The 15,097-nt window shown below is 24.4% G+C and overlaps 1 protein-coding gene across 5 annotated transcripts in view; it reads left to right on the top strand.

Annotated features, from left to right (window-relative positions):
- The window catches only part of LOC111680974 (tubulin beta chain), a 70,537-nt gene that overhangs the window by 38,652 nt on the left and 16,788 nt on the right, over window positions 1-15,097 (top strand). For all 5 annotated transcript variants that reach the window (XM_023442690.2, XM_023442691.2, XM_023442693.2 and 2 more), the window contains 2 exons: window positions 2,734-2,968; window positions 3,031-3,260. In XM_023442690.2, coding sequence (XP_023298458.1) covers window positions 2,734-2,968; window positions 3,031-3,260 — 465 coding nt within the window. The remainder of the gene's footprint in view (window positions 1-2,733; window positions 2,969-3,030; window positions 3,261-15,097) is intronic.

The following is a 15,097-nucleotide window of genomic DNA, read 5'->3' as shown; positions in this document are numbered from 1 at the left end:
AAAAAAAAACTTTTTAGTTTTAATATTTTTCTTTCCTTTTGTCCGTCTGCATGCTCGTGTCATATTCCAACACCCACATATTATTCAAGTTATAAGTAGTTAGTATCATATATTTGCTTTTTTATGTATGAATATCTGTACATTTGTATATTTCTACATACATATACATACATACAAATGGTGTGTACATGTTTTACGGATAAACACTTATGTAGTTTGAGAGAAGAGAAAAAAAGCAGTTTATCATAATAGTTTAAATAAGCATCCAATGGTCTATTTCAGGGAAAGCCAAACTTAAGTCGAAAGATTTCAAAATGTTGATATTCAATGAACTCAAACTAAGCTAAAACTGAACTAGAACAAAACTAGAGATGAATTAGAACTAAACTATATATCTAAGCTAGAACTTAACTAGAACTGAACTAGTGCATTGTTAAATTATAAATTTACATAATATTTTCGCTTAATTTGCAGCAGACTCCATTGTACACCCCCGCCTTATGTGGGTTCTTTTAGTTGTTGTTATTGTTGTGGTTTTTTGCTATTTAAAAAGCAAAAAAAAACTAAACCTTTTTTTCGACAATAGTTTATGATAACAGACACAAAAATGAAAAGTTTTGTATTATAGCCAAAAGTATTATGAATACATACTCGTACTTTCAAACACTCAACTCTCAAAAGCATTTTGTACATAAGTCTATAGTTTAAGTATGACTCGAAAACATTTTTCAAGTGGCATATTGCTGTTGTTGTTTTTAGTGTTGTGTGTATGAATGATGTCGCATGACTGTCACATTGACAATAAAAGTTCAGAAAACTTTTAAACTTATAAAAAAAGGAATAAAATTGAGAAGCAAAAAGAGATTTACAAAGAAGATAGTTTTTACTTAAATAGCCCTAAGTCAAACATTCCTAAAAAAAAAAATTTTAGAATTTATAAATAAAAATTAAAAAAAAAATGGTTAATAAATAAGATTATATGAATATTTAATCTAAAATAAATAGCAATTTTTAAAGATTATTATGATTTTCGATTAATCCCAAAAAGATTTATATTTAAGTTTTTCTTTAAAAAATTTATTGATATTGATAAACCTTAAAATATATAAAACGAAATAATTTCAACGGATACATGTTTGATCACCTGTCATGTTTTTTTTTTCTTGGAAACACATGTCTCTGTTTTTAAATTTTACCATCAAAGTCTACTTTAATCAATGCACTTGTTTGTTTATATCTATTGTTTATTTTTGTATCTTTTCACCCACTACATTGATTATTCAATTTTATCTGAAAAAATCTACGTTGCAGAAATTTTATGTTGTGGTTTTCTCAGTTATACTTAATGCTGTTCCCATTTTTGTTTCAATGTTTTGGGTGCTTTTGTCAAAAACATCTGTTAACCTTAGGAGATATACTATTCCATAACTAACATAATGTAAAATTCTCACAATTTACATTTTGTTAACAATATCACTTTATAATGTTTTAGGCATGAAGTAATCCCGAAAGCTTTGGGAGCTAAAAAATAAAATCTTACACAAATCGAACTTTAACAAGACTAAAACAGAACTAAATAAGAACTAGAACAGAAGTAGAACAGACATGAATATAACTAGAACAGAACTAGAATAGAACTAGAACTAGAACAGAACTAGAACAGAACTAGAACAGAACTAGAACAGAACTAGAACAGAACTAGAACAGAACTAGAACAGAACTAGAACAGAACTAGAACAGAACTAGAACAGAACTAGAACAGAACTAGAACTAGAAAACAACTAGAACAAAACTAAAACAGAACTAGAACATAACTACAAAATGACTAAAGCACCAACAATTTATTCAATCAATAGCAAATTATAAACAAAACGTTTACAATTATGTATTAACAATTTTATAATTTACGTAATTATATTATATTATGTTTTTGTACATGTATTATTACAACAATGGTAAATTGAATTCCACATATACGGTTTATTTCTGTTTCATATTTTCTGTCATCTACTATTCTTAAAAATTCCCTAAAAACGCGAATCCTCCTTTGCAAATTTAATATCACAATATTCAATATGATTTGCAAGTAAAATATTTTATAAATTGAACGGTGCAGCAAAAAAAACATACAGATAATAAAATTATATTCATGGTTAAAATTGTTATTCATGGAAGATTTATATGTTGACACATGTACACTACATTCTCAAATCCTTAATTTGTATTTCGTTATTCTTTTATTTTTCCGGTAGTTTATGTGTGTGATAACAAAAAACAATATATCTATTATGGAATCTGTTTTATTAAAAATGCTAACACGAATTGCAAACATTTTTTTCTGTACGGTTATAAATATGTGCATATATACTGTTTTTGTACGTTTAAAACGGAAGTATGTATGTATGTGTATACATGTATATTGATAAATCTACAAAAGGAATTTTTTAAAACTATTTCGAATAAAATTGTCTGTGATGTATAATAAAATGCATTATTTGTTAATGTTTTTATATGAAAAGTATAATAATTTTAAAATATATGTGGTAGAAGAAAAAATTTTAATGCATACTTATATCAATCAAACAAAGAATTTTTACGCTTAAAATAGTAAATGATCTTTTTATTCAATAATTCTAAAAGACAAATGTATCTGCAAATATGTATAAATTTTTTCATTCAAACAGAAATGTTGTTCAAATTATCCACTAATAATAATTTTTTATTATTTTTCAGTTCTGGGAAATCATTTCCGATGAACATGGCATTGATCCCAATGGCATGTATCATGGTGAAAATGATTTGCAATTGGAACGTATCGATGTCTACTATAATGAAGCTAATAATGGCAAATATGTACCACGTGCAGTATTGATTGATTTGGAACCAGGCACCATGGATTCAGTGCGTCAATCACCTTATGGTCAATTATTTAGACCAGATAATTTTGTATTTGGTCAATCGGGTGCTGGTGAGTAATAGAAAAGAAATTCCTTGAAAGGAAGTTTGTATGCTAAGTATTTTCAATTATAGGTAACAACTGGGCTAAGGGTCATTATACCGAAGGTGCCGAATTAGTTGATTCCATTCTTGATGTTATGCGCAAAGAGTCTGAAGGCTGTGATTGCTTACAAGGTTTCCAATTAGCTCATTCTTTGGGTGGCGGTACTGGTTCCGGTTTGGGTACTCTATTGATTTCGAAAATTCGTGAAGAATATCCCGATAGAATTATGAATACATTCTCTGTTGTACCTTCTCCTAAGGTAAGTTTTTGTTTGATTTTTCTTTTATTTAAAAATAGGTTGGCAAAATAATATTCATATTCAATATAAGCTTTATAGAATATAGCTGCTTCATATAGATTTTAATTTTTTTTCTTATACATTTTATGAAATAAGTTATGTATAAATTTAATTTGTTTAAACGGCGATTAATCTTAAATGAATATTATCATAGAATTTTTTACTTTTTAGTCATACTATACGTATAATAAATATTTAATTATGTATTACTATAACACTTATACGCCTTAGGTTTTATATATTGTATTTTTATTATTTTTTTGTATTTTATGCTTGAATACGTATCATTCCCCATAACCATATCTGTTTATATATGCTACCAATTATAAACATATTTAAATTGCCGTTTGATTAGCTCCTTATGATTTTAAAGGATTAATTCCTTTACTGTCCGGCTGTACCGTCCGATTTTTCTTTTAAGTACCAAAACTGCTACTTCTGAACTGGTCATTGAAACGGATTGACCACATTCAGCAGCATGCATTTTATCACTAAAGACAAAAACTTACTTTTTTGATCAATAGATATGAACACATATAGCGCGACCATTATAGTTTTTCATAAGAGCTCAATTAATTTATGCTCTTAATCAGTATTTAAATTTTCAAACAAATAAAATTGCTAGGAATATAGCTAAATTGGCAACATTGCAATTAACCAACCATGTAAAGTTAATTATAATTACAAGTGATTGCCTTTATTATAATTTTTTTTTAATATATTATAATACAATATTGTAATATTTATGTATATTGACAATTAATTTAAATATAATTTAATATAGTAATTTTAAAATAACCATAATTAAATTCATACTGATATGTAATAATAATTTGTAATGACATTTTTTATTATTATTAAATTCTTTTATAAACTTACAACATAAAGTATATAATTATAAAAAAAAATTACATATACACTGACTCTTTATTTGAACAAAGTCCATTGTCCATTGAGTTTTAAGTCAAGTTTTACGAAACCTTTGTTTAAAATTTACCACAGCTCTTTTATAAAAACTTCGATAGTTTATTAATCAGGAAATAAAGATAAATATTACTCAAAATTTATCCTTATGTATAATTTAAATTTATAAGTTTATAATACGAATTTTTCAATACAAATGAAATAAAGCATTACACATGACGTGTACTTCTTATTTAATTCAAACAATCAATGAAATATCGCTCATACGTAGTGACTATTGCTTTCTACATAAAATAAAAATTTTTAAATTCTAGAATTTACATTCCTATATCAAATTTTTATTACGACGAAATTTTAAATCTATTTATTGAGAGGCGAATAATTTAAATATTACTCATACGCACTATTGAATTTTACGTAAAATTTTAAGATATAAAAATTCTAAATTTCAAATTGAAAATTTTTATTCTTTGAATTATATTTCATTAAATAAGGAAATCTTAATGATTCAATCCTTTAATACAATCTTAAGAAAATCATGTTTCAATCATAAATAAAATAATTTAGTTTAAAAAACAAAAAACTGTACAGTTCTTTCGAGTTTAGCTCATCACTGGCTCCAAACAATTCTTTCCAAAAGTCATTCTAATAAATATGTAGATCATATTATTTTCAACTTTATTAATAGTTGTAGTATAAAAGACATCCTACATAATGACTGACAAAATAGAATAACCTAAAATAAAACTAAAGTTTTTAATTAAAATGACAAACAAATATTATTAATGTAAAATAATAAAAAAAAATATTTTTAATGTAAACAAACCAGCAAAAATATGAAAATTTTTAATAACTGCGAATGAAGTATACGCATATAGAAAATAACAAAAGTATATATCATTTATTTTAGATGACCCTAAATTAAAAAAATGCAGATTTGTACCTCTTAATGGGAGTAATTTGTACTGTATTAGTTATGTAAGCTTAAAATTTTGAATAAGGACATCGTCATATATAAATGAATTGTATAAAATATTTAAAAATGTAATTAATATTTTCATTTAAAAACTTTTGCCTGTATAATTGTAGAAAGACATTTCAATCAATTAACAATGTAATTTCAAAACATATGTACATGCATACACTTGCATATTGCATATATAAATGCTTTTTTGTAAATTAAATTTTACCCTTTTTTGTTTATTATTTCGTCTTTTTTTCACACAAAAGCTAATTTATATTAAATTAAATATTAATATCAATAGTTTTTTTTGCCCTAAAGATTACATGTATAAAATGATATTCAATTTAACTAAAGCATCCTACCTCTGTACATTTAAACGTGTCTATATAGTAGTTTGACAAGAGACATCAAAAACATTACACACGTTGCTACTAATTATGCATCAACGTAAAATTATAATGAAAATAATTAATTTCAATTATTCTGTTTGTTATTTTGCATAAATTGTTGTTTTTTTGTTTTCTTTTTTTGCTTTGCATATTATGTTAATGTCGAAGGTGATGTCAATGTATAAAATATTCTTAATAGAAATTATGGTAAAATTTATAGAATTAAAAAAAAGTTGTAATTTTTTCCAAATTAATTTAAATAAAAAAATTGATTGATTATGAGGTTAGAAAAGGCATGTAATTAAGTTTTAATATTATTTAAATTCTTTAAATATAAATTAAATTAATATTCATTATAATCATTCAAATGACAAATTCAGATTAAAAAAAAAGAGATATAATTTTTAAGCGACAACTTTAATTTAAAAAGTATAAGTTTAACAATAATTATGGATTAAGAAACTACATTTTAAATCCCTTTTTCATTTAAAAATGCTTTTTAATACCAACCATTTAAATAATTTAAGAAAAATATTATTCATTTCAATATTCATGACTAATAAAAAACTAAAATTAAGATTAAAAATACAGCATATACAAACTAAATAAATAATGGAAAAAATTATGATTAAAGGTCATAAATAAAATATATTTTTTCCCCGAAAAAACAAAACTAACATAAATAAAATACTCTTAAACATATACATACATATGTGTAGAATGTTAATAAAAACTGTATGCAAATTTAAAAAATACATTATTTTTGCAAAATCAAATAAATAAAATATGAACTAAATAGCAACATTTGAGGATGCTAAATTTTACATTCAGAAAAAAGATTTTTAATTGTTTAAATGGTAGAATACCGATTATCAATGCAAAAAGATTTTTATGAAAATTTACGAAAAGTTTTGCTCAAAAAATTAACCTAACATTACAAAAAAATGGTAAACATTGACTTAGTTCTTAATAAAGCAATTATATTCGTGCAGAGTATACTTTTTCAAAAAATTTAATTAAAAGAAATTTGAGATAAAAAGTTTCAAGTATGACAACTAAACAAAATTAGTTTGTTTTGAGGATAAATACCGACAGGTGATTCACTCAACTAGATCTACAAATACACAGAGGGAAGAAGAAATATATACTCCTGGCATCAAATTAACACCAAAGTGTTTGTAGTTTGACACCACCCGTTGCAATTAATAGACCATTTTAATTTAAATCATATATTTTCTCTATGTGTCTCTTGTGTATGTTTCTCATACAACATAGTTTGTTTGTATGTATAAATTAAGCCAATATAAATAAACTTTACTAAACTAAATACAAATACAAACTTATTTAGTTATATACGAATATTTCCTACTTTTTTAAATATGTTATTTAGTGGTTACCCAAACACATGCACCAACAACAACACTTTCCCATACACATAAACTCATAAATATATATTTAACCCATACAACCACATGAACAAAAGGCTTAACATATACATATGTACTACGTAGCAACCAAAGCCACAAACACTTCTATAACAGCTTATGTAACTGTAGTTTACTCATAACTAAATGTTAATGCTCTTTATAAAAATTCTTGCAGATACTTATGTTATATTAATTCATTAATCTAGTGAGAACTTTTTATTGAACTAAAAACTCCTATATTTAGAATATTCATTTCCTCCTTCTCGTTAAGATTAGATCTCTGTCTAGTCTAGAGAGAAATTCCGTTAAAAATCTTTCTATTGAAGGCTTTATATGGGTTAGAAGGAAAAACACAGCGAGATAAAAATGCCCAAAATTTTATTTAAAGTTTTGTGAAGGGATAAAATGGACCAAGCTTTTAAAACTAAGTGTCCACCCGTCCACTGTCTTAAAGCAAGTTAGTATAAACTAGTATACACTAGTAATGATTTTCAAAATATCCTCCAAAGATCTGAGTCTAATTATAATCTGTATAGAATTTGACATCGGCTTTCATTTTTAAAAATTTTTTTTTAAATAAAAATATAAAAATCGTTCAATATTTCTCCTTAATTTACTGTAAATCATTAATAAACTATAGCATACATATTAGCGTTTGCTTTTAATTCATTTTATGTAGTAGTATTGTATCAGAAACACAAGTGTCTGCATGTTGGTTTAAATTGGTTTCTAAATTGAGTGTCTAAAAGGGTCAGTTAAGAGCAAAATTTTGAGATTATTTGAATTTAAGTTTAGAAAAAAAACATAACCAAAATGGTTGTTGGTTTAATGGGAGCTAGAGAAGTTTTACTAAGATGATAACTTAACACATATAAACATGTTGTTGCTGTTGTGTGAGTGTGTTTTTATTTCTTCCTCCATATGTTTTAAGCTAAAAAGGCATATTGTTACTATTTCCTTAACATTATTTTTTCGTTTTTGATGTTGCATGGCATATTATGCGTTATAATAAATTATATCTACTCAAGCATGAAATTAGATGAATGCCAATTGACTTGACATCTTGCATAAGCAGTTAAGCTTTATACGCAATTGGTTAATGCATCAGGAAGAGGGAACATTTTAGGTAAAATTGAAGGCATAATTTACAAATTATAATCTGCGTTAATCTATACTTAAAAGAGTTTATTTCTTAACAAGATTTAGGCAATTTTAGTATCATTGAACACAAAAAAGTTTTTCAAACTCTATTTCTTCAAATTCTTATTTTCTTCGGGTGCCTAAGGTTGTAAATTGCATTCGTTACCACAAAAATCTTTTTTGCATAAATGCATGTAAGTGTGAGAGTGTAAAATAAATTTTAGTTTTAGTTTGTAAAACTTTTTTAGTTTGATAGTATGTGTATATTGTAGGAACATACATATGTATATGTAAGTTCTGTTTAAATTGACAAAAATTTATTGCGGATCGAAATGCGGATTTGGTTGATTGGTTTAAGCTTTTCTATACACATACAAAACAAAAACACACACATACAGACACATAAATAGACAAAAATAAACACTAACACACAAGTAAATATGCATATGAAAATAAGTATCCGCTAGGATCTTAATAGAGCGTAGGGCTTGAAAAATTTAATGAAATATTACAGCTTTATGCCGATGATTGATATCCCTTCCCTTTTTTTTAATTATAAAAATAAAAACAAAAAAGTGTTAGGGAATATTCTAAGAACTTCCTAAATTTAAGACATATTTTACTTGCATATTTTTAGGCGTACAAAGAAAATAAGGGCAAGCTACATGATATAAAACTTGCATTGCTATTGCACATCTTACTAAACTTAGTGAACACCCTGTATAATAGCTTTAAAAACCATTGAATATTGCGGTGAAGGCGTTATTGCATGCAACCAGATTTTAGTGGTTAACTTATGGTACAATGCGTATGTTATTTATGAGAAACACAAAAACGCATTTGTGTGTCAAGTCAGAAATTGGTTAAATTGTGGATAATACACCGCACAACAACAGCAACACAAAAGTGCCAAACTTAAATCCACATTCATTACAATACGGGCATAATAAATGGCACTATTTTAAAAGCTAAAATGTTTTTATGAAACATCTGCAAGAATGTTTTTCCTTTTGACTGAGAGAACTCAATTTTCCATTAGAAAAGCTATAGTTTTCAAAATTTCACTAAATAGTTTAACCCTTCTGTAGCAATCATTCAAATGTGACAAAGATTCATTTGAAAAATGTTTTTAATTTATAATGACATAAATTTCAATTTTCTCTTTTTTCTGGAAATTCTTGCTCAAATTTATAGTTTTTGCATGCATGCATAAGTATTTAAGTAATAAGATTTTTTTTTGTAAATAACATTACGATTTTATTTAATAAATACCATAATACTATAAAGTATTTTCATACTCACTATGGATAATATACTAAATTTGTCATTGGGTTTGCAAACATATAGAAATATGTACAAACTTGTATATGTATTTTCTGGATCGTTATTAGATTTTAAAGCGACTTAACCATGTCCGTCTGTCCGTTTGTTAAAATGTTTAAAAATTTTCACAAATATTCTCTACTAATGAGTTTTGTTTTAATTAAATATGTACACGATGTTCCTACACGTATTTTTTCAATTCATGCTACAATCGAAATACTTGTTTTAATTGTGAGAAAATAAGATTCATCAAAGCCGAATAGTATTTGTGTAGTTAGTAAATGTGTAAGTATTTACGCGTGAGTGTGTGCAAGCAAATAATAGGATTCTTTATAAATCCTTGTTAATCCATGTAATTACAGTTATAGCAACAACATAACTACTTATTCAACCGTTTTATTTACACAAACATTTATTCTCACGCATACATAAACACTGCTGAACACTTATACATACATAAATAAAATATTTTATTATAACATACACGAATACATTAATAATGTTAAACATAAACATTAAATACACATAGTGTATCATTTATGTATATGTATATGGTCTGTATGTGTAAGCGTATAAGATTTGTATGTATTTAACCGTATTTGTATTTGGTATTCGTTAAAGTATTATTATCATATTTATATGTATGTATGTAGAGTGTATTCAATGTTAAATGTTTATTCATACATACATTTTATATTATTCTTTCATACTTGTAAATTATGCACGATAAGCTGAGCAATTTAACAACACCAAATAATCATAATAGCAATGGACACTTTTTATACTACTTTTTTACTTTTTTGATCACATTAAAATTGTTTGGTAGTGGTAGGGGAAAGTGGTGACTTTGGAGACTTGTTGCCGGAATACAATGGGTTAGAAAAATATTTGATAGTATAGGAATAGCATTTATATTGGAATAATTTTAATATTGTTTTAGCTGGAAAAACAAATCATAAATTTATTGCAAAAGGCTTTTTGTTGTATTAAGAAAAGTTAAGAAAAATTTTTGAAATTTTTCTTTAAATAACGAATTTAGAAAAAAGGGTTTTTAAATAGTTTTTATATTAAAAATATAAAATTTATGTATTTTCGCGAATATTCCCAGAACAATAAATTTTTTAAAAAGTGTTTTTCTTTATAAATAAGTGGAAAATTTGTTCTTCTGCCTCTTTTTGGATTATTCTTTAATCGATAAAATATGTGAAGTGTTTCTTCATAATAAAAAAAATTTTTTATACATTTTCACAAATATTTCAAGAATTTTTTGGCAATAGAAATATAGAAGAAATTTTTTTCTGGAAATTTTGAAAAAAAATTTCATTAAATAGAGAATTTAAAGAAAACACAATAGTGAACTTTTCGCAAAATTTTCTAAATTTTTTAGCAATTAAAAAAAAGATGTAAAACATTTTTTAACTGGATTGTTTTCTTTAAAAGGAGATTTTCTTTAAATTACTTCATGAAACAAGTCTCATATTTATTTCTACGTAATATTTGTAATAAGGAAATTTTCTTAAAGAGACATTTCTGAACAAAAAACATAATTATAGACAAATATTTCTTTTTCAAAATAGTTTTCAGAATTTTTTAAAAATACTAAAATAAATAAAATTGAGAATTTTCTAAATAAAAATAAAACGGTGGAATAGATCAAAGGCTTTTTCAGGCATGTAGGTCATTATTCCTTAAGTTTGTTATACCTTATGAAGATCAGTGACGAGTCAATTATTTCAGTAAATAAAAAATAAAACTATTTATTCATAAAGGAAGAGATTTTTGACATTTTAAAAAATTTATTAAAAATTTTCCAAATATTAATTACAAGTTGTAACTTATGTATGTTGTAACTTACAACATACATACATATGTCCAATGAATATTGTTGATATATCAAGAAGCATATTTTATCATGAAATTTAATCAAATCAGAGCTCTCCCATTCTTTCTCCAGCCAGCATTTTTCTTATTTATGTAGCCATATACATAATTTTAATTTTATTTACATTTTTTCACTATTTGCCATTCATTATTAATGTAAAATATGTATGTATGTATTCATATGTATTAATGAACATTTTTGTGTTTTTACACTTCTGCTGAGAATATGAATGTTAAAAGATACCAAAAATGCCAAATGATGTTCGTACACAAAGTAATTGCAATGAAAAAAACAATGTTTTATGATTATTTGGAAAAAATTAAAAAGTTAAGGACTATAATAGGTTTTTTTTAATTAATGTGTTTATAGATTAATTAAAAATATTTTAATTAAAAGCAGTTTTTAAATAATAGTAAATTAAAAACAAAAAAAATAATATATGTTTATAATTTATTTGTTTTTAATAATTTGAATGATATTTAATTAAATACATAACTATAGAAAATTTTTATTTAAAACTAGAAATCAACTATTTAAAAAAAAATAATTTTAAATGTTTTTGTACTAAGAAAACAAAAAATACACCCACAATACTTTTAAATATTAATATTTAATAAAAGTTTACTTTATAAAAAACTATAATGAAATATTATTGTTTTGTAAACCTGTAATTAACAATAATATTTTTGTAATTGATAAACACATGAATATTATTTTTCATATATGCAAATATTCTTGCATTTTCATACATTTCTAATTACAATTGTAGTAAGTCGTTTGTTGTTTTTGCCCTTTCAGTTTTGTTTAATAAAATTTACAATTAAATTAATAAATTTTAATAAATAAATTGAAAATTTATGGAAATTATATGTTGCAAGTAAAGATATACATATAAAGAAATACAACAGCTATGTATGTACAAAATAAAATTAATATATACATAAGAATGTGCATAAAATATAGCAGTATTGGTTTAAGATTTAGCAATATTTAATTTTCATACGATTTATTTGAGTAGTCATGTTTTAATCAGGTAACAGAATTAAAAAAAGCTTTGGATTATTTTGAATATGAACTTAATAAGAGATCGATTTCAATTAAAAACCAAAAGAGATACCTGTACCAAATTCCATTACTATCAAATGAATTTTCAAATTAGCACTCTGTACTTTGTTTGTCAAGTTTATACGGATGGACGGATATAATTAAAGTGATTTAGGATGTGATTCTAACATCAATACATTTACTGCTATTTCCGTCTACTAAATTGTTTAAACGAATAAACTATAAGTTTTCGTATTAAATTAAAATTTATTTATACTTATGTAAAATAACACCTGCAAATAAATATTATTGTTTTTGTTTGGTTAAATAAGAATAAAAATATATATAAAATAAACTGATTTATATACATATACTAGCTATAACTAGTATGCTTCGCTACACTCTCATAACTGCTGTTCAAACATAAAAACCTATTTATTTAAAAAATTTTACAAATTTTCTAAATGTCCAAATAGACCTCAATGTTGTCCGTTCAATTTTGAGGAATCTAGCTCGAATGATTTCCTAGATATTTAAATTTTTTTACTTAATTTATATGGGATGTACCACGCCCCATATTGCTAATACGTTTATTTTTCATTCAACTGTTTACATAAACAAAAAAGTTGTTTGGGCAAACTATCTAGCTCCATTAGTTTTCAAGATATATGCATTTTTATATTTAGTTTATATGGGAGATGGCACGCCCTCATTCTTGCTATTTTTTCCCCAAATTGTTTATATATTTTTCAATGTTGACCGTGCAAATTTTCCGCCTATTTTACTTTAAATACTCGTAACGATATTTCAGTGGTTCGGACAATATTTTAAGACTGTAAGTGTTATATTTTCGCTGACGTACTGATTTAATATTTTCTTTATAAGACGTCATGCCTACTATAGCCAGTTCACCCATTTTTTTCTACAAACGTTTTTGTGGATTCGAAAATTGTTGCAGTTTCTAAAATATGCAACTTTTAATGCTTATTTTAAATTTTGGGTGTGATACCCTTTCTACTTGAAATTTCGAAATAAAATAATAATTCCTTTCAGAAATACAGGAAGACATTGTGAAAATCGCAATAGAATCTGTTGAGCCATTTAGGCGTTTGTAGACTTTAAACAAACTCACAAACATGTAACACAAATTAATATTTATCTATAGATAATGTATATATAATATTTATATTATAATACAATATAAACTCATATTTACATCTATTGTATAAACCATATTTGTTCTAAAGGGTCACAACTAAAAATTTGAGTTTTATAAAAATACAATCTTGAAAAAATATATTTTAAAAATTGTAATTTTTCCTAAAACTTTTAGCTATTTTTAGTATAAGAATAATATATTTAATTGTTATATTAAACAAGTTTTATATTAATGTATTTTCTGAGTTATTACACTTTTTTATAACTGTGTGACTATTAGGTGATATGTATTTATGTATGTGTGTATTTGTATGCCTTCACTTTTTTATATGTTTATGACAAACATTAATTTTCATAAATATTATAAACAAAAGTATTTAGTTTAATTAAAACGCCTTATGGAGTTTTGTACCTAACTAACTCTAACAAATAATTATTATTTATATAATATTTTCTTAATGAATAGTTAAGAAAAATCTAACGAAGAACAATTGCTAGTAATTTAAATAATAATACATACAAATAAAAAGTATCAAATACATATGTATGTGTAAATGCTATAAATAACAGTTTTTTGATATATAATAAATTTTGCAAATCTGACCACAAACAAAGATTTTTAAAATACTTTTAATATTTCACATAACCGAAGTTATTTTATTTAATGATAATTTTAGAATTGCCTACGAAGTACTAATTTTGTAAAATTGAATTTATGAATTTGTTTATGCATAAGTATTAATACATGAACAGTTGTTATAATATGTTTAAGTTTATGTGTTTAGTATTTACTTAGTATTATAATTTTAGATATTGTAATATATTATTACAAATTGACTATAATTTTAGTATATGTTTACTTATATATGCATATGTATATGTATTGTTTAATAAACAATTAAGTTCAAAAGTATTCCATCATAACTTTCAAGTTATACAAATATCAACTGACCTTACTTAAGGATTGTGTAATGAGATTTTGAGTTCGATTTCCAAAGAAACGCATAACTGGCTCCATAGTGACCTAGCTGTAATTTTTTGGACCTGATATAATATTTAACATACAACTAATACATTTTAACAAATCACAATGAAAACAGAATAATCAATTACAAAAGTGCAACTCTTTTGTTTTGAATTTAATTGTATTATTAACATATTTTTCAAAACATATTTTAACAATACAATGCTTAAAACTTTATCCAAAAACAAACAAAAAATCAAATTCAGTTTCAGTTCAGAAACTTCACATTAATTTATTTATATTTATTTAAATATTGAAATTTATGTATGTAGCAATAAAATCCTAGAAATATACATAAAAGAATTATTATAAATTTATGTTTGATATTTTATAAACATAATAATAATAAACCTTTGGCTAAATCTAAGCAAAACATGAGAAATGCATTCATTAAACTAACAAAAATTATAATGTACACAAATGGATTCAAATCAATAGCCAACAACCAAAAACTATAAAAACGAGGGTAGTGCATAAGGTTTTGCAATAAGGTAAATTATGCAAAGCAATTAACATACAGATT

Source organism: Lucilia cuprina, chromosome 4, assembly GCF_022045245.1.
Source record: "Lucilia cuprina isolate Lc7/37 chromosome 4, ASM2204524v1, whole genome shotgun sequence".
Classification (NCBI taxonomy): domain Eukaryota; kingdom Metazoa; phylum Arthropoda; class Insecta; order Diptera; family Calliphoridae; genus Lucilia; species Lucilia cuprina.
The sequence above is the reverse complement of the archived record's forward strand: the minus strand, read 5'-3'. Positions and strand labels throughout refer to the sequence as shown.